This window comes from Rousettus aegyptiacus, unplaced genomic scaffold (genome assembly GCF_014176215.1).
Source record: "Rousettus aegyptiacus isolate mRouAeg1 unplaced genomic scaffold, mRouAeg1.p scaffold_m13_p_13, whole genome shotgun sequence".
Taxonomy (NCBI): domain Eukaryota; kingdom Metazoa; phylum Chordata; class Mammalia; order Chiroptera; family Pteropodidae; genus Rousettus; species Rousettus aegyptiacus.
Window position 1 is genome coordinate 67,362,713 of NW_023416288.1, and position 22,159 is coordinate 67,384,871.

The window sequence follows — 22,159 nt, forward strand, 5'->3', positions numbered from 1 at the left end:
TATACTCGTTAAATAAAAATTTACATTCAGGAATAACTTTCTAAGTAGTAGTCATTTAATTCGGTGATAAATACAAACTATTTTATTCCCAGTGGAGATGTATGGAAAGAGACTCACACTTGAAATTCTTAACAGGAAACAGCCTTCCTGAGTCTTAGCCATACATGAAGCAAGCTTAAATGGACTAAATCAGAATGACATGGTAAATGCCAAGGGAGGAAAATTGATATTTGCTGTTTTCCAGAAATATAGCCATCTATCAATTGCTGGATAAATTCTGTGCCATAATGTCATGAAAAATTCATGACAAGTATAAAAATGAATCAAAAATAGTTTTATCTACATGGCAGCGAGCCAGCCTGTATTTGCTGTATGTGGCAAAAATGTAGCCTTTCCTTATATGATTAGAACTAATATTTGATCAACTAGTAAAAGATACACACATATGTGTCTTTTAATGTGAAGCCCAATCACTTCTTTTGAGTAAGGGATCCCTGTTGGGGGTTTCAGGTGATCTGTCTTCCAGAAACCACACCTGTAAGGCATCTTCTTTGGTTTCCAGGTTTGATTTCTTTACACTGGCACATGAATTTAAATGCATTTAACCGAGTAGCTTGAGTGCAGATTTTTCTGCACATTTTGATTTTATTCCCTTCTATAGATGTCTTGCTCGCATCTAATTTGACATGTTTGTGTTACTAACTTGTCTTTATCAAGTCTTTCTAAAGCATTCAACTATTTTTTTCACAGAAACAACCTTCTTTTATATGATCCTATTTCATGCATTTATACAGAATCTTATTTAATTCTGTAATTTTAATAGCTTATGTTACTGGCATAAACAAGTGCACATGACTCTTTATGAGCATAGAGTTTTACAAATAAGTCATCTTTTAAAATTCTTTTCCTTTTTTATCACAATTTTTATAGAGAAGTTTTAGGCTCAAAACTGAGAGGCAGGTACCAAAATTTCCCATATATCCCCTGTCCCCACACATGCGTCATCTCCCCTGTTATCAATTTCACTTGGTGCATGTGTTACCAAGGATGAACGGACATCGACTCATAATAATCATCCTAAGTCTGTAGTTTACATTAGGATTCACTCTTGGTATTGTACATTTTATGTATTCGAACAAATGTATAATGACATGTATCCATCATTGTAATATCATACAGGTATTTTCACTGCCTTAAAATTCCTCTGTTCTGCCTCTTCATCCCTCCTATGCTCCTGGCAACCACTGATCTTTTCGTCTCCATAGTTTTGCCTTTTCCATAATGCCCTATAGTTGGAATCATACAGTATGTAACCTTTTCAGATTGGCTTCTTTCACTTAGTAACATGCATTTAAAGTTTTCCCGTGGCTTGAAAGCTCATTTGTTAAAAGCACTGAATTATATTCCATTGTCTGGATGAACCACAGTTTACCCATTCACCTATTGTAAGACATCTCAGTTATTTCTAAGTTTGAGCAATTAGGAACAAAGCAGCTATAAATATCTATGTGGACATAAGGTTTCAACTCCTTTGTGTAAATGCCAAGGAGCAAAATTGATGGATCATATTTATTATGTGTTAAGGAATGAATCGGAGAGTGCTCACTAACTGGAGATCTGGTTAAGTGACAGTAGGCTAAAAGAGTTTCTAATATATGATTGTTTTAATATGAAAATTAGGCTTTATTAGGTCAGTCTTTAGAGGTCAAATGATCACCTTATGCTTTAGCCAGGTGAAGTTCAAGGTAATCCTTTACTCCTTACCTTATTTTTTAGCATATGATCACAAGAATCAAGTTACAGGACAAGCTAATGTACTTTGATTATCACCCATAAGAGATTTAGAAATGAATGAAAGAATTAGAATACTTTGAGATCGTTAATTGGTATGTCTTTGAGGAACATTAACCATGTCTTTGGGGACCTAGAAAGTTCTCCCAGTAACAAAAATATGTCTAACATTTGAAAAGGCACCATTTAATCTAAATCAAAGTAGGTAAACCCATGTGCTCTATAATTAAAACACCACCAAACTATAATTCAGATTTATCCTACCTGAGGTATCTTAAAATTTGAAATCATGTTTAAGCATTATATCTTTATACAAATATGTTTACACGCATGTACTCTCACAGGAAATCCCATGCCTGACTGTATGGAGACATCGATGCCAGTACTTTGGCATCTTTTTGAAGTTTTAAATACAATTGAATCTTTCAATTTCAAATGTATTGGAAATACAAGTTGAATGCACACTCTTCAAATCGAGATAGATATTTGTGGAGATTCAACGAGAATGACCCATTGGAAGGAGCTAGGTAGTTTTTATTAGTATTTTTAAAGACAGCTCTCAGCCTATGGCACACAGCTTCTAGGTCCATACCTGCAGGCTGCATTATTGAAAGGTGAAGGAGTCCTTTTTCTAGGGAGGAAGGGATACCCCTGCTGTGTCTGCTGCCGCCATCCGCAGAATGGTGCTCTGGCGATAATGTGAATCTCATCACCACTTGTGATGTGTATTTTATGAGTGATATAGCTGGAGATCAGCCATCAGCCCAAGAATTTATACTCATAAAAATTGATTGAGAGTCAGGTTTGGCCAGCTGCAAAGTCATTATTCCAAGTGAACACTCAAGGAGCTGCTGAGGTGAAGAGACTTTTCAAAGGCTCTCACGTAAACATTTAAATCAGAGTTGAATGTGGGAAAATAAATTATTTATTAATGTGAGGTGTTTAATTAGCTTCTAAGTAAGATTATTTTGGTCCCCATTTAGATTCTGAAACCAGTGTACTTATGGTAGTAAATAGATTTTCATGTTGTTTAAGAGGATGTATTATTTTAATGAAGGTAAATTTTGGTTCATGCCAAATTGAAAAAATAATGATTTGGAAGAATATGTTTGAAATCTTCTTGAAATTGAACTAATATGTGTTTCTTATTCATTTTTCTTCTCCTTATTTAGTGTTTTAGTATTAGATTTGGAGGATGTCACTGATATAAAGTACTTAGGACACTAATATAGTTTAATTCATTATAATAAAACCATTTAATAGCTTTAAAATTCTCTCCCTGTATTTCTGATTTAACCAAACTGAATTATTTAAGACATTCTGTATTCTGTTAATGCCTATTCAAATCACTATATGCCCCTAGGTACTGCATATTCTGTGGTAAATCCAAAAATTCCTGAAGCACTCATCTATTAATACAATTTTTGCTATATTTAATCTAATATGTATTAAGCAATTTTGTCAGACATTTATGTAAAGCATTTTTAACAAATTATCTTACTCCTCAGAATAAGCTATATTTGAGAGTAGGTGTTATTATCCCTATTGTACAGATAAAATGTACAAAGGGGTTATATCAATTGCCCAGAGTTATACAGTTAGTATGCAGTAGAGTCAAGGGATCAAATCCAGTCCTGTCAGACTGCAGAGAGTAAGCTTTTATTTCCTCTGTCACGATGCTGTGATTAAATTGTTGCACAACCACAGTTGATCCGAAGACAAACGTATGAATAGTCATTATGGACCATTAATTCCATGAGATACGAGGCAGTGGTACTACGTTAACGAAATCCGCAGTGAGTGATGGTGTAACACGTCAGTGCCTCTTGCAGGCCACTTACTGTGTGACATCACTAGAAACTGAATTAGACATCTATGTTGTTTTGGCCCTGTGTCAGAGTGTTCACTGCTTGTTGTCGATGTGTCAGAATCATGACTTGAAGTTGCTGCAAACAACAGCAGGCTATCAAGACATAATGTTAATTACATATCAGCTGAGTTGGCACAGAACGTAAACAGTCAGCCACGCCACTGAGCGATCCATACGTGCTGCAAACATGAGAAGCACTCTGTTAGTGAGATGCCATCAAAATCTGCTTTAAACTTATAGAAGTGGCTGCCCCAGCCTATTGGTATCTACAATATTCAGAACATGTGGAGGTCCACTAAAGTAGGCTGCTGTCGCGTGTCTGTTAATACCACGGTATGTTAGATCATATGGTCTAGGTTTAGTCTTAGGACATCAGCTGGTGTTAGCTTATATTAATGTAAAGCGAACAAATATGTTGAAAGTCATAGGACAGTGGTTCTCTAGCCTATATTTTAAAATGATTCAAAATTTATAAACCTAGGACATGTCCCCTGTAGGGTAAAATTAAACCTTAGAAAAATATGATCGAAAATGAGAGGCTCCCATATACCTCTCCACGTACAGCACCGCCACCTCATTCCATTCTCCTTCTCAGAAGTAACCACTGCTAGGAGTGTGGTTCCTAAACTTTCATTCTTAATAGAATCATTTTATATATATATTTCTTCTGTGAATTATTTTGATCCTCCTTAAAAGTATGTCCCAGATAAGTCTCCATGTCAATATGTAAAAATACATTTTATTCTTTGAAATGGATCATTGGATTGCATAGTATATTAACATAATTTATGTAACAATTCCCCCTTTTTTGACATTTAAGTTCCCTTTTTTTTAATCAAACAATGCTAAAATCAGTATATATACAATTCTTATATATTAATCTTTGTGTGTAAGTGGGAATATTTTCTGTAGAAATAAAATGCAAGGCCAAAGGGCATATAGATACTATAATATAAAGAAAGCTTATAAGGCTTGAGATGACTTATCAGTGTTTAAACAGTCATCAAAACTTTGGCCTTTTTTTTTTCATTTATGTCATTTTTACTGTTAGAAAATAGTCATTATGTGTCATGTTGCATGTGTTTTATCTTTTAAAATGCACATCTTCAATATGAAAGAAAATTGAAAATTCTTTTGGTTGCGGGGCTTATTTTGAACAAAATGTCAGAGGAAAATAATTTTTCCTTATAGTTTTAATTTTTTTATAATAATTTTTTATTTTTTAGTTATAGTTGTCATACAGCATCGTATTAGTTTCAGGTGTGCAACATAGTAATTAGACAACTATATACTCACAAAGCGATCAACCCAATAAATCTAGTGCCTCTCTGATGTAATGCATAGTTATTACAATATTATTGGCTATATTCCTTATGTGATACTTTTTATCTCCATGATTATTCTATAACTACCAATTTGTACTACTTAATCCCTTGCTCCCTTTTCACTGACCACCCCCCAAGTTCCCTCCCATTTGGTAACCCTCAAAATGTTCTCTATCTATGAGTTTGTTTCTGTTTGATTGTGTATTTTGTTCTTTAGATTCCACATGTATATGCAATCATGTGGCATTTGTCTTTCTCTCTCTGACTTACTCCACTCAGCGCCCTGCCCTCTAGGTCCACCATGAAGTAGCTTTTGCCATCCCTTACTTTTAGTCTGTGTGTGTCATATAATCTGAAATAGGTCTTTTGTAGGCAGCATATATAAGGATCTTGTTTTCTTATCCATTCAGCCACTCTGTCTTTTAATTAGAGAATTTAATTCTTTTTCAGTGGAAGTACTCATTGATAGATATGTAGTTTTCGCCATTCCTTATTTAAACTTTTATACATATTTTTTTATTCTTCTTAAAGAAGTCTCTCCAACATTGCCTGTAATATTGTCCTGGTGGTGATGAACTCCTTTAGCTTTTTCTTGTCATGGAAACTCTTTATCTGTCCTTCGATTCTAAATGATAGCTTTTCTGGGTAAATTAATCTTCATTGTAGGTCCTGGCTTTTCATCACTTTGAATATTTTGTGCCAAGCCCTTCTTGCCTGTAAAGTTTCTGTTGAGAAGTCGGCTGACAGTCTTATGGGTGTTCCCTTGTAGGTAACTAACTGCTTTTCTCTTTTGTTGCTTTTAAGAGTCTCTCTTTGAATTTAACCTTTGGCATTTTAATTATGATGTGTCTTGGCCTCGGTCGGTTCATCACGTTTGGAACTCCATGAGCTATCTGGGGTTGTATTTCTATTTCCTTCACCAGGTTAGGGAAGTTTTCCATCATTATTTCTTCAAATAACTTTTCAATTCCTTGCTGTCTGTCTTCTCCTTCTGGTATCTCTCTGATTCATTGTTATGCTTGATATTGTCCCAGAGTCTTCTTCGTTTTTTTTTTTTTGTTTTTTGTTTTTGGATTCTTTTTTCTTGTTGCTGTTCTGATTGGGTATCCTCTGCTACCCCATCCTGTATGTTGTTTATTTGATCCTCTGTCTCGTCCACTCTGTTGATTCCCTCTAATTTACTCTTCATCTCAGATATTATATTCTTCATTTCTGGCTGGCTCCCTAATATGTTTTCCATTTCCATTTTTATGTTTTTTTTTTTTATCTCTGTTAAAGTTCTGAGTTCATCTACTCTTCCCCTAAGTTCGTTGAGCATCCTTATAACCAGTGTTTTGAACTCTTGCATCTGGTAGATTGCTCGTCTCCACTTTGGTGAATTCTTTTTCTAGAGCTTTGTACTGTTCTTTCAAGTGAGACATGCTTCTTTGTCTCCCAGTTTTGGTTGCCTCCCTCTGTTCTGTGTATTAGGTAGAGATCCTAAGTTTCCCAGTCTTAGTAGAGTGGCTTTATTTAGTAGGTGTCCATCCTGTGGGAGCACAAACCTGAGAGGGGTCTAGCTGCAGGCCAAGTCCAGCGACAGCCTGGTAAGAATCACCAAGCAATCCACATATGGCTGCAACCCATGCTGGGCTTATAGGTGCCTCAGGGGGTCAAGTCTGAAACCAAGGCCAGCTGCCACTAATATGGATCTTGGGGCTCCTCAGCAAGAGGTACAGGGCATGCAGAGGCAAGATGCTGCTTCTTTGGGTTTTATGAGCCTTTGAGAGATTTTATGAAATTTCAAAGCAGGAGCCAAGACAGCCCATTTGTATGGAATAAACCACTGGAAGCGGCTTGGGTGGGGCCACAAGTTGGGAAAGGCAGAGTATCAGGGAGTCCCCTGAGCAGAACGATCTGTGTCATCTGGGCCAAGAGTAGTGAGGGCTCAACAAAGGAACAATGGCTTCTGCCTGGACCTTTATCCAAGAGCCAGCCACCCCTCCAGTCCTCATCCCGAAGCCCGGCAACTCAGCGCCTCCCCATATGTCCTTGGAGCCCCTCAAGCAGCCGCCCTAGTGCTGGAGCTCAGAGCGAGCTAGTCCGTGGGGGAGTAAGGCCAAGCATGGCCTTTTCAGAGGAAGATCTTCACTTCCTTCAGCCCTAGGTCTCACTCAGCAGCAACCTCTGCTGGTTTTCACAGCCAGAGGTTGTGGGGACTTCTCTTCCCGGCACTGGAACCCTGGGCTGGAGAGCCCCTGGTGCCACCGGGACCCCTTGCTCCTCAGGTTGGGGAGGTGGCTCTGCAGCCAAGATGGCCCTCCTGAATCCCGATGGCCACTTCCACTTGTGGGACTGGGATATTTCACATCTCTGCCCCACTTACCGTTTTGAGGTGACCTGTTATTTGAGGTGACCTAGTTGTAGGGCTTCTGTCCCACCAGGCCTCTGGTGGCTCTTCATACTGGTTGATCTGTAGTTTTGTTATAATTTTAGTGTGGTCACTAGAAGAGGCCTTTACCTTCTGTGCCATCTTGAATCTCTGTAGGTTTCATTTTTAAGATAACTTTTGCCTTGTGATAATTTGGGTTTTTTCCCCCATTAGAAGAAAAAGATAATGGCCATATTTATTCATAGAATTTATTCTTGAATATTGACAAATGTAATGTATTTGGTATTCAAAATAGTTCTAAAATATATTAAATTACCACTTCTCTGTATCTCAAGAGCTAGAATTATAGAGAGAAAGAGAAGGAGCAATGAGAATAGGGATGGATTGGGCAAGGAGATTATCACATGGATCAGTCAGTGGTCCCAATGCAAAAATCCCTCTTTTTACATATACATCCCCTGTATTCTGTTAAAATTTTTGTTATTTTCTCGTTTAGATTCTAGAAAAATGTCTGACTTCATATCTTATAGTTCATACCTATGTGAAAGAGCAAGGAACAATGAATGAGAACTGTACAATATTTAAAATCTGAAGGAGATATTAGTGGGCTTAATTTTTTGAAAATTGTTTAACAATCCTTCATTTTGAAGCGCTGTGTGTGTATCTTTATGGGTATATGAGTATTCACATATGAATGTATCTTAACACATAGTAAAGATTTAGTAAGTATTTCTTAACTAAGCGAATATCATCTATTCTTTAGGTTCCTTCTCAAACCTCTGTAAGGAACATAAAATTGACTTCTATTTGAGCATTCCCGAACCAAAATCTAGGTATCGTATTTGATCCCTCTTTGTTCATTACCCCCATGTCAATCGGAAAATATGTTTGGTTCACAGCCCTATCGGTATCCCCCTCGTTTCTAATTCTCTGCGCCTTCTCTGCTCCCGGTCCAGCTAAAGCCGCTGTCATCTTCACAGACTCTTACAACAGCGTCCTAACTGTTCTCTCCGCTCCCGCTCTCTGCCATTCTTACAAGCTTTCCTTCTTGTCAGAATGGTCTGTTTGAAGCATGACTCAGGTTTTACCAATTTGCTGCTTAAATCCTTCCATGACTTCCCATCACATTTAGAGCAACCCCTGACCATCACGTAGAGAAGGTGCTACATATTCTGGCCCCTAGCTTCCTCTTTGATGAGATCTTCCCTGTCACTGAGCAGCACCTTGACTTGTAATATTCTGCCCCCAGATTACTTGCAGTGCCAAGAGTTGGAGTTTAGCACCTCCAACTCATCAGCCCCCTTCTCCAAAGGTCCCTCAAATAAATGTATATTATACGTGTTTCTTTTTTAAGTGTGATTTCTATGCATATATGCCTTTGAATTAGGTCCCCTACCCTTTTTTCGACCTAGCTGATGTTTGGCTACCCCATCTTTCATTTTAGCTACTCTACTTTCATTTCCCCCATGGCTGGTTCATTCTATGTTCCCATTTTAGGCATCAGGTCAAAGGTCATCTCAAATGGGCCTTTTCTGCCGACCCAGTGTAAAGCAGCCCTCAACTCACTCTTTGTCACATATGCTGTTTTATATTTTTCAGACCATTTATATCTCATAAAAATCATCTTTATTAATTTATTTTTTATTATGTCTTCACCCTTTCTAGAATATATGCTTCATGAAACTAAGGACCTTGTCTTCCTTATAATCTACTACAAGTAGAAATTAAATATTTGTTCAATAAATAAATATATGTCAATCACTCTGAGCACTGTTTTAAAAAGGCTGCCTTTCCTCTTTCTAATTTATATATGCCGATTGCTAAATCTTTTTTACGCCATTTGGTCAAGACAATAAATATATATTCCCCCTGAAATCCATCATGCTCTCGAAGATATATTCATTTTCCTTGATTAAATTAAGCTCTGGGATTTTTTTTTTTTTTTTTTTAGCTAACTCTAACAGCACCTTTAGCCTCTGCCAAGAACATTTCCAGCTAAGGATTTTTAAGCCTTAATCTTTACTGAAATTAGATGGTGGCAGTTGCTAAGCTGCCAGCTGTTAACATGATCCCTGCAAGAGGAGTACAGCATACAAACCTGAATGCTGTGGTCTCTAAAAACAAATAGGTAGCACTTACACGTGTGGACATGGACAGGTGTCGAACAGGTTGGCAATTGAAAACGAAATGGGAGGTTTCCCAGACCAGATGCAGATACCTTGTGCGACCTCAGTAACTTAAGGTACCCTGTCAAACAAAGTGATGCTAAAACCTGATTTAATGCTGCTGTCCTCAGATTAAAATCTGTTTATATCCCCCAATTCTCAACAAATCTATTCTTTATGGAGTTATTAAGAGTGGATTGGGTTAAGGAAATTGAATGTTTATCATTGCTCTGTCTTTGCACTGAAAGGATTTTCAGTTGCAATACAGTGTATAAGCTTTGCTCAATAATATACAAGTAAGCTCATAGGTGAAAACAAATGCTAGATCAGAATAGGTCAGACCACCTGTTTCTATGTAATTCCCTGGCATGTGGCGATGGGGCAGAGTGAGGCTACAAGACTGCCTCTAGCTAGGAGCACAGGGAGCGGGGCGACCCCCTGGCTCCTGTCATTTATCTTACAGGAGCATCTTCTATTAGTACCCACTGATATTGACAGTTCTCTCAGAATATAATTTCTCCAGATTACCCTTAATCTAGCAAACCAGTAGCTGCAAAATGTTACCACTATTCAGGAGAGTCACTTGAATTTACAGTACAGGTTCATTTGAGGGTTCGCCTCAGGAATGTGATTTAGCATGACCTTGCAAAACAGATGGGTGTGAGGGAGAATTCTTAGAGATGCTGGAGGAATCAAAAGAAGCATGAAATGCAGCATCGTTTTATGGAAAGGAAGCTTGGAGCCAGTGCATCAAAAGAATGATGTTATCCATAGTTAGTTGTTTCTAGAACCAGTGCATTTGAAAGCCAAACCACTTTTTTTAGTTGTCTCTTAGGTCAGATTTCCTAATTGTCAGTGACAGCTTTGTTAGTCGTTGGTGTTTTATTACCCTTCCATCTGCACTCATTAAATCTCTAGGCCCAGTTATCAGTGATGGATTCTGGGTCGGTTGGGTGACTTTTGAGATATTAAAATTAACAAAATATTAAAGGAAGTACAAAATAAAACAGGTATTTAATTATCACTTAAATCACCATGGCTTCACAAAGTAGGTGATTCCTCTAAAGCTGCAGACTTTTTTTGTTTGGTTTATTTTTTTATAGTATTTCTAAAGATCTTAAAATTGGTACTTAAAATTTTATATATCCATCATATTAAGAAATAATTGTATTATTTAAAGCTAGCTGGAAATAGAGTACTTAAAAATAAAGCATAATTCAGCAACTGGATCCATATTTCAATTATATAAAGAAAAAAGCAACATTGATATATTTTATACTACATGTAACAAAAAACAAGTAGCCTTTCGACAGGTGGTTTTTAAGGAAATGACAAGGAAATTTTTAGCATTTTAGGTGGGTTTACATCTATCAAGTGTAGATTCTTTAATGCATGACCATGTGTGAACATAATTTATGGAAAGAGCTTTAGAGAGTTGTAATTTTTTTGTTTAAGAAAACAATAATTTTTAAAATATCGATTAAAATATGCATTCAAGATAATGCCCATTAGGAAAAGAGGGGGTAATATCCGAAACCACATTTAGAGGCGTCTACACTCTTTCTCTTCTCTTCCTCGGTTTCTTGTTCATTTATGTATTCATTCAACAAGCACCTTCCACAACATAGTCGCTGTGTTCTTAATGGAAAGGAACAAACCGTGAGAGTGAGGAAAAAAGAGAGAGAAAGGGAAAGAGCCAAGTGAGGCTGGGAAACAGAAGGCCACTCCATGAACGTCAAAAGTCCTCAGGTCCTTCACCGCATAAAAGCATATGGCCGGAAAATCGTTTCAATCCCCCAGTCAGATACCTTCACTCTGTTACAGCAACAAACTGTATCTCTAACCCAAAATGAAACGACTTTGCAAAGAATAAAGAGAGAAAGGGGTGGTTGCCTGACAACTGGGTTTGATTTATCGGGAGACAGCTAGCTGCCTTACAGGCAAGCAATGCGCAGGGTCCTCTGTGTCAGTGATCTCTAATTTTCTCAACTCCCAGTAATGTATGTTATTCTTGTTTCAGAAAGTCAAACTGAGACATATAAGTGTTAAAGTGATTGTCCCAAGGTCTTGTCAAAGATCAGTTGGAAAGAATAAGGATACATAGTAGGGGGAAAATGAAAGTGGGACTCACATTAGAAATGGCAGGCTCGTTCGTTAAACCTTGCTTATCCCCCTTCGCTTCCAATTGAAATAGCTTAATATGATTGTCTTCACAGAGTCATTCTCTGGCCTCGTTGTCTAAAATAAGCCCCGTCCACTGTCGTTTTCTTTATTCTGCTTTATTTTTCTTCAAAACAACTCACCACCCACAATTATTTTAGATAATCTCTTTATCTGTAATTCAGTACTCTCCATTCTCACTGAGGTTGAGTTTTTTTCCTTTTTTTTTTTTTTTTTTGCTTTTTATTCTGATACTGTTAGCACTGTTGTATCCTCAAGGCCTAGAAAAATTCACTGTAGATGCTCAGTAAGTATTTGTTGACTAAATGAATAAGAGAGAGAGAGGAAAATACCTATAAGAACATGAAGGAAGATATGAAAATTATAAATGCATGTGAAACTAAAGTCAGTTATTTACCATTCTGGCTAGTAAGCAATGAAGGAATAATTTCCAGATCTCTTAAGGATAACAGGAAAGTACCAGATATATCTTACTAACAGACCAGATAGGAAGAAGCACTCACAACAGTCTTCAAAATATCTTGCTAATATGTCCCTTAAGATAATTTTTGTAAAACTATAGATCATTGTGAACTTTTTATCACACAGATAAATAGTTGCAATGGATGCAAGTTCTAAAATAAAAACATTAAATCAATCATAAATATGCCCAATAGAATGTAAATACTGTTGTGGTTTTATAGGAAATAAGTATTATGCTACAAAATCTTTTGATTATCATCCTCTCTGCAATTTAAAAAAAAGTCTACAAAATTGTACTAAAAAATAAAAACCCCTCCTATGTTGAAGTTCTAGCCCCCAATACCTCAGAAATAGTGTTGTTGTAGATGTAATTAAGACAAGGCCCCAGTGCAGTGTGACTTATAAAAAGAGGGCTTTAGGAACAGACATGCGTACAGAGAGAACTCCCCGTGAGGTAACAGCAGAGGTGGAAATGCTGCTCTGCAAGAGATGCCAAAAATTGCCAGCGAAGCACTGGAAGTGAGGAGAGGGACAGAGGATAGTTCCCCCTCACAGTTATCAGCAGGGACTGACCCTGCTGATACTGACTCTAAACTCCTCAACTTCAGAACTGCACGACAATAAATTTCTCTTGTTTAAGCCAAATAAATAATTGAATAGAGAACTGAGATATCAAAGCTAAATAATAGCAGAAGAAATACAAAAAGACCCTCTCTAAAAATAGCTCTTTTCATGGGAAACACCCAGATTTATTTCCCTTTATTCCTGTACTTGAACAAACCAAGTCAGTCAAACTACCTCATCTGAAGAAAAATAAAACAGTGAGAAGAAAAAGAAAAAAAAAAAACTATAGCAAACAGGCTTTTTAAAGTATTAAAATTTTGTTTTATATTGAAGTATAATTGCATTACGAGTAGCACACAACTGATAAATTTTGAAGAACAATTATTAAATAAAAATTTTATTGGAAATGCCTATTTTAATGAGCTGGATATGGCTTCTCTTCCCAATTTATCTGTAAGTGAATATTATTCTAGAATGAGAAGGGTTTCACATTAATTCCTTTTTTGTTTGTATCATCTTAGAGATGTAAGCACGGAGAAGGTTGGTGCACATAAATAAGAGATAGAAACAGAAATTTTGTCACAATATTATCACTCAGTTTCAAATGTTTTTTAACTCCTGAGTTAAATGCCCCAAGCACATAGTGATGTTTCATACACACTATTTTTAATATTCTGTCATTTTATAGCCAAATTAGGTGTCTTGATAATTTTGTTGAAAGCAAATAAGTAAAAACCATCTAACTTTCAAAATATTTTCTTTTGCCTCTGAGTGTAGAGAACCACAGTTGCAACAGGAAGAATTCCTATCTCAACCTCACTAAATAAATGCCCGCTAGAAAATGAAAATTGGGTTAGAGAGAGCTGTTCATTTCTACTTGCTCTCCAGCTTGAGAGTAAAGCGGTGAATTCTGACAGTACTCTAGTAGGAGACTAAGGGTGATCGATGAGAATTTCCTATCATTTGGCAAATATCAGACCTTGAAAGATCACTGTTTCTTTAAGGATAGATTTTAAAGGGCGGGGGGGAAGGTTCAGGTGGGAGGACTAATGAAGACCAATGAAGAGATTCTATAATATTAAAATCAAATATATTGATTTTATGTTTTAAATAATTTATTAGAAACATAGGCTGTATTGAAAAGTTTGTGAAAATGAGAGTTGGCTGAGGTTAAAAAAAGAGATCTGACAAATAAGGCAATAAAAGTAAAAAAAGAAAAAGCAGCAAATTGTTACCCATGTTTCAGGCAGTAATATACAGAATGAACAGAGCATAAATTGAAGTCAGTAATGTAGAAGACAAGAGAGAAGCTCTAAAAATCTGAAATGGAAATTCTGTTCACAGTGACAAATACCCAATATAGCAAAAATCTACTCAGCTAAGTGGGAAGAGAAGAGAACAGATAAACAAAGCAGAAGTAGCAATAAAAGTAACAATAAAAGTAAAAATAAATAAAAATAAAAAACATTTCCTGATATTTAAAAGAAATTAGTGTTAAGATAGACTTCCCACATTTCAGGAGATTTAGTGAGAAGGGATATTCATCCAAACATTTCTTCCAAAAATTTTTTCAATTAAAAATAATGATTCATCAAACATCTCTTTAACAGTCAGCTACAGAAGTCAATGGAGTTATAGCTATGGAGAATTGATGAGAAATTGCATGACCTGAGAATTTAGTACACATCTAAGAAGTCGTTTGTAGATAAAAGCACTGGTGAGATATTCTCATATAGGTGGAGATTTGGAAATTATACAGTTCACCTTCCCGAAAACATTTAAAAGGGAACTGCTGATACTTGAGAAATGAATGACTATAGTTTATCAGAAATGTAATCTTAAAACATAAAATAATTAAAGACAGTAATGATAAAAGATTCCCTGAACTGAAATCAGCAGATTAGAAAATAATTATCCTACTTGTTTTTATTTATCTTTCTTAAATGTGTGTCTATGTCACATTCATTCCAATGTTTAATATTAGAAGTGTTTAGTGTCTTTATTTAGAAGTTTTGTGATGTTGTTGTGACCAGAAATATGCTCTTGATTTTTATCAATTACTCTGTGGTAAAATAAGTATTATTATCTGTTGTTTCACTTGAAGTTAGTTTCCAAGAACCTATCAATGATGTTAAGCAAGGACTTACTGTATATGATTTGTACTTTCAAAAATAACATTTTCAAATATAGCTGAATAGAGTCTATCAAATTGAAATAACTTGAATTTCATGGAGAAATTAAAAGGCAGGGACTGTATGTCAGATACTGTGGCAGCCAGTGAATCAAAAACAAGGAAACCACATACAAAGAAATGCAGTTAGAAAGGTAAAGGGTTTGGGAAGAAGGAGTAGAGTTTTGTAGATTAAGGAATAGATAGAAAATGGGATTTTAAACATGAAGGTGACATTTTCCTGCTTGGGAATTCAGGTGAAGAAATGGATAAAAGTTCATGCGTCTTGTTGGCTAATCTGTCTGGAGCGCCAAACATGGTGGTGGCTATAGATTCCAGCCAGTGGATGCTGGCGGTTTCTGCAAGTCGTGGAAGAAGGGCAGACCTTCCTGTGCTCTTCATTTCTCTGCTAGAAAGTTCCAGATTGTTCCTGCAATGATACATCTGGAGACTTTCCTCCGGTCAGGTTTTCAACAGTCTTGCAAACGAAAGAACGAAATGGGAGGCTTATGGATTATTTGCTCAATATGTTTTCTATTTTGTTAATAATCGATCGGAATAGTATTTCTTTGTAATAGTCCCTTGATGTCCAATAAGTACCTTTTAATTCTAACACAAATTTGAACATACGTTTGGTTTTATAGACTACATCATAGATTTTATTTTTCCTGAAATGAGGTGAAAAGGCATGTATATTTGAGTCTCTCTCAAATATACAAAAGTTAGACTTATTATTCAGAAATAAACAAAATTAGAATTAAAGGATTAGCAAAGGATTTAAATTGGTGATCTTGACTAGTCCTCAATGTAATGTTAAAAAGAATTTTATGGCAAACCCCTGGAAATGGTGGATAAAATATAATACACATCTTTTAAAATGAGCAGCTGAACTGGAAAAAGAAAGGAAAACTTCACAAATCAAATAGTGAAGCTTATGAGTTGACATTGAACATTGAAATTGCACTGGGGCCGGCATAGGGTGTAATGGGTATTGATGTTGATATGTAGGGACTTGGGGTTTTATTGTTCACTCAGACACAGAAAACATAACCTGAGGCATTCTAAAAGTGAAAATTTGGATCAGAGATCTTCTTGTAAGGAATTTAAAACAGCAAGATCTCAGTGACTAGAAGGAAAAAAAAAAAACTGCCCTTAGGCTAATAAATTTGTGTTTGGCCTTAGGCTCTGAACGAGGAATAAAAATAGCATCAGAGACTTTGTAACTTCAGCCTTTACTCAGAGAATTTAGATAATTTATTTTATCTAAATGTAAAGGAAACAGCCAAGTTAAGAGGTTAACATAAAAAGTACTTTTGGATTGATGATATATCTGGGGCATCTGATACATAAAAAAATTTTTTCTGGAGAGATGAGCCCTTAACCTAGGCTTTATAAGATATCCACAGATAAAATCATGCTAAATATGAACTCCTATTCAAGAAATACAAAACAGTAAACCAATTATTTACACCTTGAGGAATTTCAGTAATAGAACTAGCATATATAACAGAACTATACAGAATATAAAAAATGTATTTAAGGTCAAGGAGGTTCAAAAGTATAAGAAAAAAACAAAGTAACAAAAAAGAATATAATACTATGAAAAATGAACAAGCAGATTTAGAATGAGACTGCATAGAACTACTAAAAATTTTAAACAGTTATTGAAATTACAGCCTTATTAAACAGGTTAAACAGTAGATTAGAGACATCTGAAGAGGAAGTTGGCCATGTAATTAGTGACACAGCATTAGTTATAATCTCAGGAAATTACGCAGAACATTGCATGAAAAAATGAAACGTAACATATGTAAAGAGGTTAAAAAGTATGGAGGAAACCATCTAAAGTTCTAAGATACTTTTGATAGAATTTGAAGAAAGACAGAACAAAGGAAAATGGGACAGAGGCAGTAAAGGAACAGCTTCAAAAATTGATAAAAGTCATGAATTATAAGATACAAGAAATAAAACAAATGTTTACCAGGGTAAATTTTAAACTCCTAGAAATTTCACAATGAAACTACAGAATAATAATAATAATAATAACAACAACATTTAAAAGAAACCAGAGAGAAAAGGCAAATTTGCTAAAAAAAAAAAAGGTTCACGATGGAACTTTCATCAGACTTTGCAACGTGAACATATAAGCCTTCTGACAATGGAATAATATCTTCTAAGTGCAAAGGATTACTAACCTAAAATACTATATAACCAACTGAACTATCATGCATAAGTAAGCAATAATTAAAACCATATTTAAAAATAAGAAAAAGTAACACAAAAAGCTTTTCCTTCAAGGAAGAAGGAAATTGAACTCAGAATGATGGAGTGTGATTCAAGAAACAGTAGTCTTCAAAAAAAATGGGTAAAAAAATGCAACTATAAACACATATTGACCATATAAAATAACATATCTTAATGAATATTTTTGATTACTAAATACACTAAATTAAATTTATTGACAATCTATGAGATGAGGAAAGAAAAGGAAAACTTGAGTGGCAAGATCCACAGGTGTCTGACCCTAATGGCCTTGTTCTTCCCAAATAAGGATTAACCTTTTTTCCCCACCAAAATGGAAATAGCTGAACTTCTTTTTATAAAAAAGTAACTCATATTCTTTGGGGAAAAAAGTCTCAAACACTGAATTTTAAATATCTTATCACTTCACCATCCAATAACAATCACTTTTAATATTTTTGTGTGTATCTTTCTATTTATGTGTAAGTTTAGTGTTTACCAAAAAAGCATATGCTACATTTTTTATTTTTAACCTGCTCTTTATGTTATATCTTAGAAATAGTTCCATGATCAGGAAGAAAAAAATCTGTCCTATCTCTCTTAATGGCTACATATAGCATTATACTGTGTGGTCCTGTCATAATGCATTTAACCAAACCACTGTTGGTTTTTCAGTTTTTCTTGTATGCAGTGCTACAGCGAACACAGTATAAATGCATCTTTAAATACTTGTCCAGTTGTTTCCTTGGTATAAGTTTTTCAAAGATTTGCTGGATCAAAGGGAATACATAGTAAATAGTAAGGCTTTTGGCATCAGTCAGGGTTCTCCAGAGTGGCCAACAGGCTGGAAACTCAGGCAGGACTCGATGGTGCAGGATTTCCTCTACTCTACGTAACCTTGGTTTTTTCTCTTATCCGTCACCCCATATTGGTAGAGATTAGTTCTTTGTTGAATATATATTTTACATATATCTGCTCTTAGTCTTTGGCATTTCCTTTTAACTTTCTTCATGGCAAATTTCTTAATTTTAATCCAGTCCATGTAATCATTTTTTTTTTCATAATTAGCTCCTTTTTGAGTCCTCTTTAAGTAATCTTTGTCTATTGAAAGATATTCTTGTGTTTCCTTAGTTTCATTTCATGCTTAAAAGTGTAAAGGGATATAATTCCCAATAACCAAACTTTTCCATGGAATTCCGTGTTGTAGGATATTTTGCAATTTAGATATTAACCCATTGCTGGAAAGAGTACACCCCCCCCCCCCTCAATTTTGGAGGGACTTCTAAGACCCTGCTTGTTGTAGCATTCAGCATTCTTTGCTAGAGGTGTGAGCTATTGACCCAAACTGGGCTAATACTGGTACTTTTGTAGCCTGTTGGCCACAGTGATTGGTCCAAATATGGCCGCATAACACTGGACGATCAGAGAGGTGACTGCAGAGCTGTCAGCAGCTCATTCTAGTCCGGTGAGACCTGAGCCATTTCCACAAGACCAGCAGAATGGAGGAAGCAGATCTCCATGGCATGAAATCACTGGCTGCCTAAAATTTACTCCACCCTAGACCTTCCTGTGTGTTTGGTATGTGAGCCAATAAATTACCAAATTTTATTGAGATCTCTCTTATTTTTTATTTTTTTCACTTTAGTTAAAAGTCTTGAAATAAGTCTGCTTGACAGTATGGCTCCATTATCATATAAATTTGAGAATGCTCATAATATATCTCACTCAGAGATTCACAACATACCTTAGCATATTAAAGAACATAAGAAAACCTGCAGTAAAAGAAGCCTGCTTATCTTAATTTAACCTGGCAATTCCTGCACTTACTTTTAACGTAAATACTTGTTTATGGTGCTTCTACCAACATCTCAGAGACTCTCGGCCAGTGTGGACCATTGATTTGGGAGATGCTGGATCATAGTAGAGCAGCTGACAAATGAAAGGTGCTTTAATTCAGAGTTAGGTTTTAAAAAATGCTAACGTTTAAATATGCAAATGATGTTATCTATTAGTTGGACCAAGAGTCTTCCAATAAAGAAAAATCTAAAAGATAAATTTAATGCAACCAGTCTGCAAACCTTTTTCTCATGCAGGTGAGCCAGTATACCTTTGCTATGTGCAGTTACAGAGAAAAAAAGTCTGAACCACAGGAATTAATGCAGCTTGAAGGATACACTGTGGATTACACAGATCCCCACCCAGGTAATTCTGAGTCAAATCACTTACATGAAATTCTCATAAATATCTTGTATCTGTTCTAATTTCAGTCTCCACACAATGAATGGCATGCATATTTTACTTATATACTAGGACAAGAATTGATGAAATTCATATTATTATCTTTTATGGACTAGTTTTAGCCATAACTCATCATCTCTCTTAGTACAGGATGAAATATAGGAAAGTTACTGTAATAGAAAAATTATATGAGAAATATCAATGCTTACATAAGCTTCTTTAATGGAAAGTAAAAAGATATGAGACAGGACTAAGGAAAGAAATGGCAAATATATATAATATGTTATCACACATTATAATGTATTATTATATATTCTACCAATTGTCTCCACAACAACAAATTCTTGTACCTCTCTCCCTCCCTCCATATTAATATTTATTATAGTACTGGACACTTGATATACAAAATTGGTGAGGGAGTGAGTGAATGAAAGACTATATAGAGATTAGTGAAATTAATAAAATGATATTAAGAAAAGGAGATAGTAATAAACATAGAGATTAAGAAGTTCATATAGGGAAATTAAAAATAGAAATCTGTGATCACATTCATTAATCAGTCATTTAAAAATTCAAAATATCCTCTGAATTTTGCAAAAGATAATATACTGTACAATATAAGTATCATTTTTGCCTTATCTGTATTTCCCGCTAAACTCATATATTTCTCCTGCATATGGAATGAGAAACATGCCAACTGGTAAACATTTACTTCACGTTCTCCTCTGGAGTGAAATATCAGACTATACTATGCACCTCTGTGGGACAGGTTTGTGTGTCTTGCCGAGTACTGTGCCATGGACTATTTATTTCCTTCAATTATTTTTATTTTCCAAAGTGATATGATAATTTTAACCTTTCTCTTAATGTTTCTCCTTCAATTCTTCGACCGTGGGTTTGATCCTCAACTAAAAATCATTTAAAGCATTGAGCTGCTAATATCAAATCAGTTATTTTCCATGAGACCATTTAGAGAATGAGATTAACTTCTGCCAATTGTGTAAGTTTTTAATGATGTCTTTCTTCCTCCACAGGTCTTCAGGGTGGTCGTGTGTTCTTTAATGCTGTTAAAGAAGGAGACACTGTTATATTTGCCAGTGATGACGAGCAGGATAGAATATTATGGGTTCAAGCCATGTATAGGGCCACAGGTCAATCTTATAAACCCATTCCTGCAAGTCAGACCCAGAAGCCGAATTCTAAAGGAGGAACTCTTCATGCAGATTCTCAGCTTTGTGAGTTTTGTTAAGAAAATAATTTGATTATCAATTAATAACCTTAATAGGATATAAAATTGTCTGAGGCAAATTTGTTCAGTATTATAGTTTATATCATTAACTGATTCCTAATTGAATAAAAATGGTTCATATTAGTAGTCATAGAATCAGTTACCTAATTTTTCACAGATTTAGAGTAAATGGTGCCAATGGTTTCCAGTCATGAATTTGCCAAGCATTGGAGTATGTATCTCTGAGAATCTCCGGAGCATATAAGAAAGTTCTCCAGAACTTCTCAAAAGAAAATTCGTTTTACCTTTTTGTGATTTTAATTTATGTGCCCTATAGACATTGGAAAAGTATTGCGAAATCAAATTGGCCTTGATAAGATTTCAGAATACCAAAATGATAAACCATCACTCTCTAGAGTTGTTCTTAATAACTCAGAAGGTTAACAGGACTATTTTCTGTTATAAATTGATAAAAAAGGATAAGTCATCAAGCCAACATTCCTTTTCTAAATACATTAATATTCAGATCATTTTCTGTATGCTAATGTAAATCGTCAAGAACTATATTTTTCATTTGAATTTACAAGTGATTAATAACAAATTATGCAATAATGATAGAAACATTTTCCAACATAGCTTTAATAATCATTAGACCAAACGTTCTAACTTGTTATACTCCTTTGCCAAACTTCTCTGGTTTCTCCTGTGATAAATCAGTTTGTCTATAACTTTAAGCTCAAATTGTGACTTTTTAATCAGCATCCTTTTACTCTCAAGATTCTCCTCTAAGGAAGTATAACATCTTGACATGCATTGTTTTATCCTCCTATTTTTTATGCAGCAAATAACTACTCTCTTTTTTTAGGCACCCTTCAGTATCACATCTGGGCATCTTAGAGGCACTTTAAACCAAATAAATAAAGATGGAATATGAGCTCAGCTCCAGTCACCTTTGTGCTTTAGGGTTTAAATTATCACAGTTCATATTCATGTGATATTTGTACTTTGTGCATAGTATATGGACTTTATAATAGCATCCTTCTGTTTCTTCCCTCCTGGCCTCCAGACTATTCTTGTTATATGCTTAACTTCTTCTTCTATTGGAAGTCCCACAGTACATTGCTGCTATTATTATTATTATTATTATCATCATCATCATCATCATCATCATCATTATCATCATCATCATCATCATCATCATTATCATTATTGTTATTTCCTTAACAATTAGCTTTTAAAGAAATTTAAATAAGATGAAAATTATATACTTATCCGTGTGGTTGCCATTTCTACCACTCTTCATTATCTCATAATGATAATTTAGTTCTTGCTGAAGGTCGTCCTTTAACTTTTTGTGCAGTGCAGGTCTGATGGTGATGATTTTTTTTATATATACAAAAAGTCTTTACCTTTATTTTGAAAGATTTTTTTTCTTTCAGTTATTTGAAGATGTTGCTCCACTCTCTGCTTTTTATTTTTTCTGTTGAGAAATATGCTATCATTGTTCATTCCTTTCTACATAATGTGTCTTTTTCCCCCTCTAGCTGTTTTAA

At 35.2% G+C, this 22,159-nt stretch overlaps 1 protein-coding gene across 20 annotated transcripts in view; it reads left to right on the forward strand.

Annotated features, from left to right (window-relative positions):
• The window catches only part of CADPS2 (calcium dependent secretion activator 2), a 465,193-nt gene that overhangs the window by 303,442 nt on the left and 139,592 nt on the right, over positions 1 to 22,159 (forward strand). For all 20 annotated transcript variants that reach the window (XM_036230978.1, XM_016125157.2, XM_016125160.2 and 17 more), the window contains exons 10-11: positions 19,234 to 19,342; positions 20,413 to 20,613. In XM_036230978.1, coding sequence (XP_036086871.1) covers positions 19,234 to 19,342; positions 20,413 to 20,613 — 310 coding nt within the window. The remainder of the gene's footprint in view (positions 1 to 19,233; positions 19,343 to 20,412; positions 20,614 to 22,159) is intronic.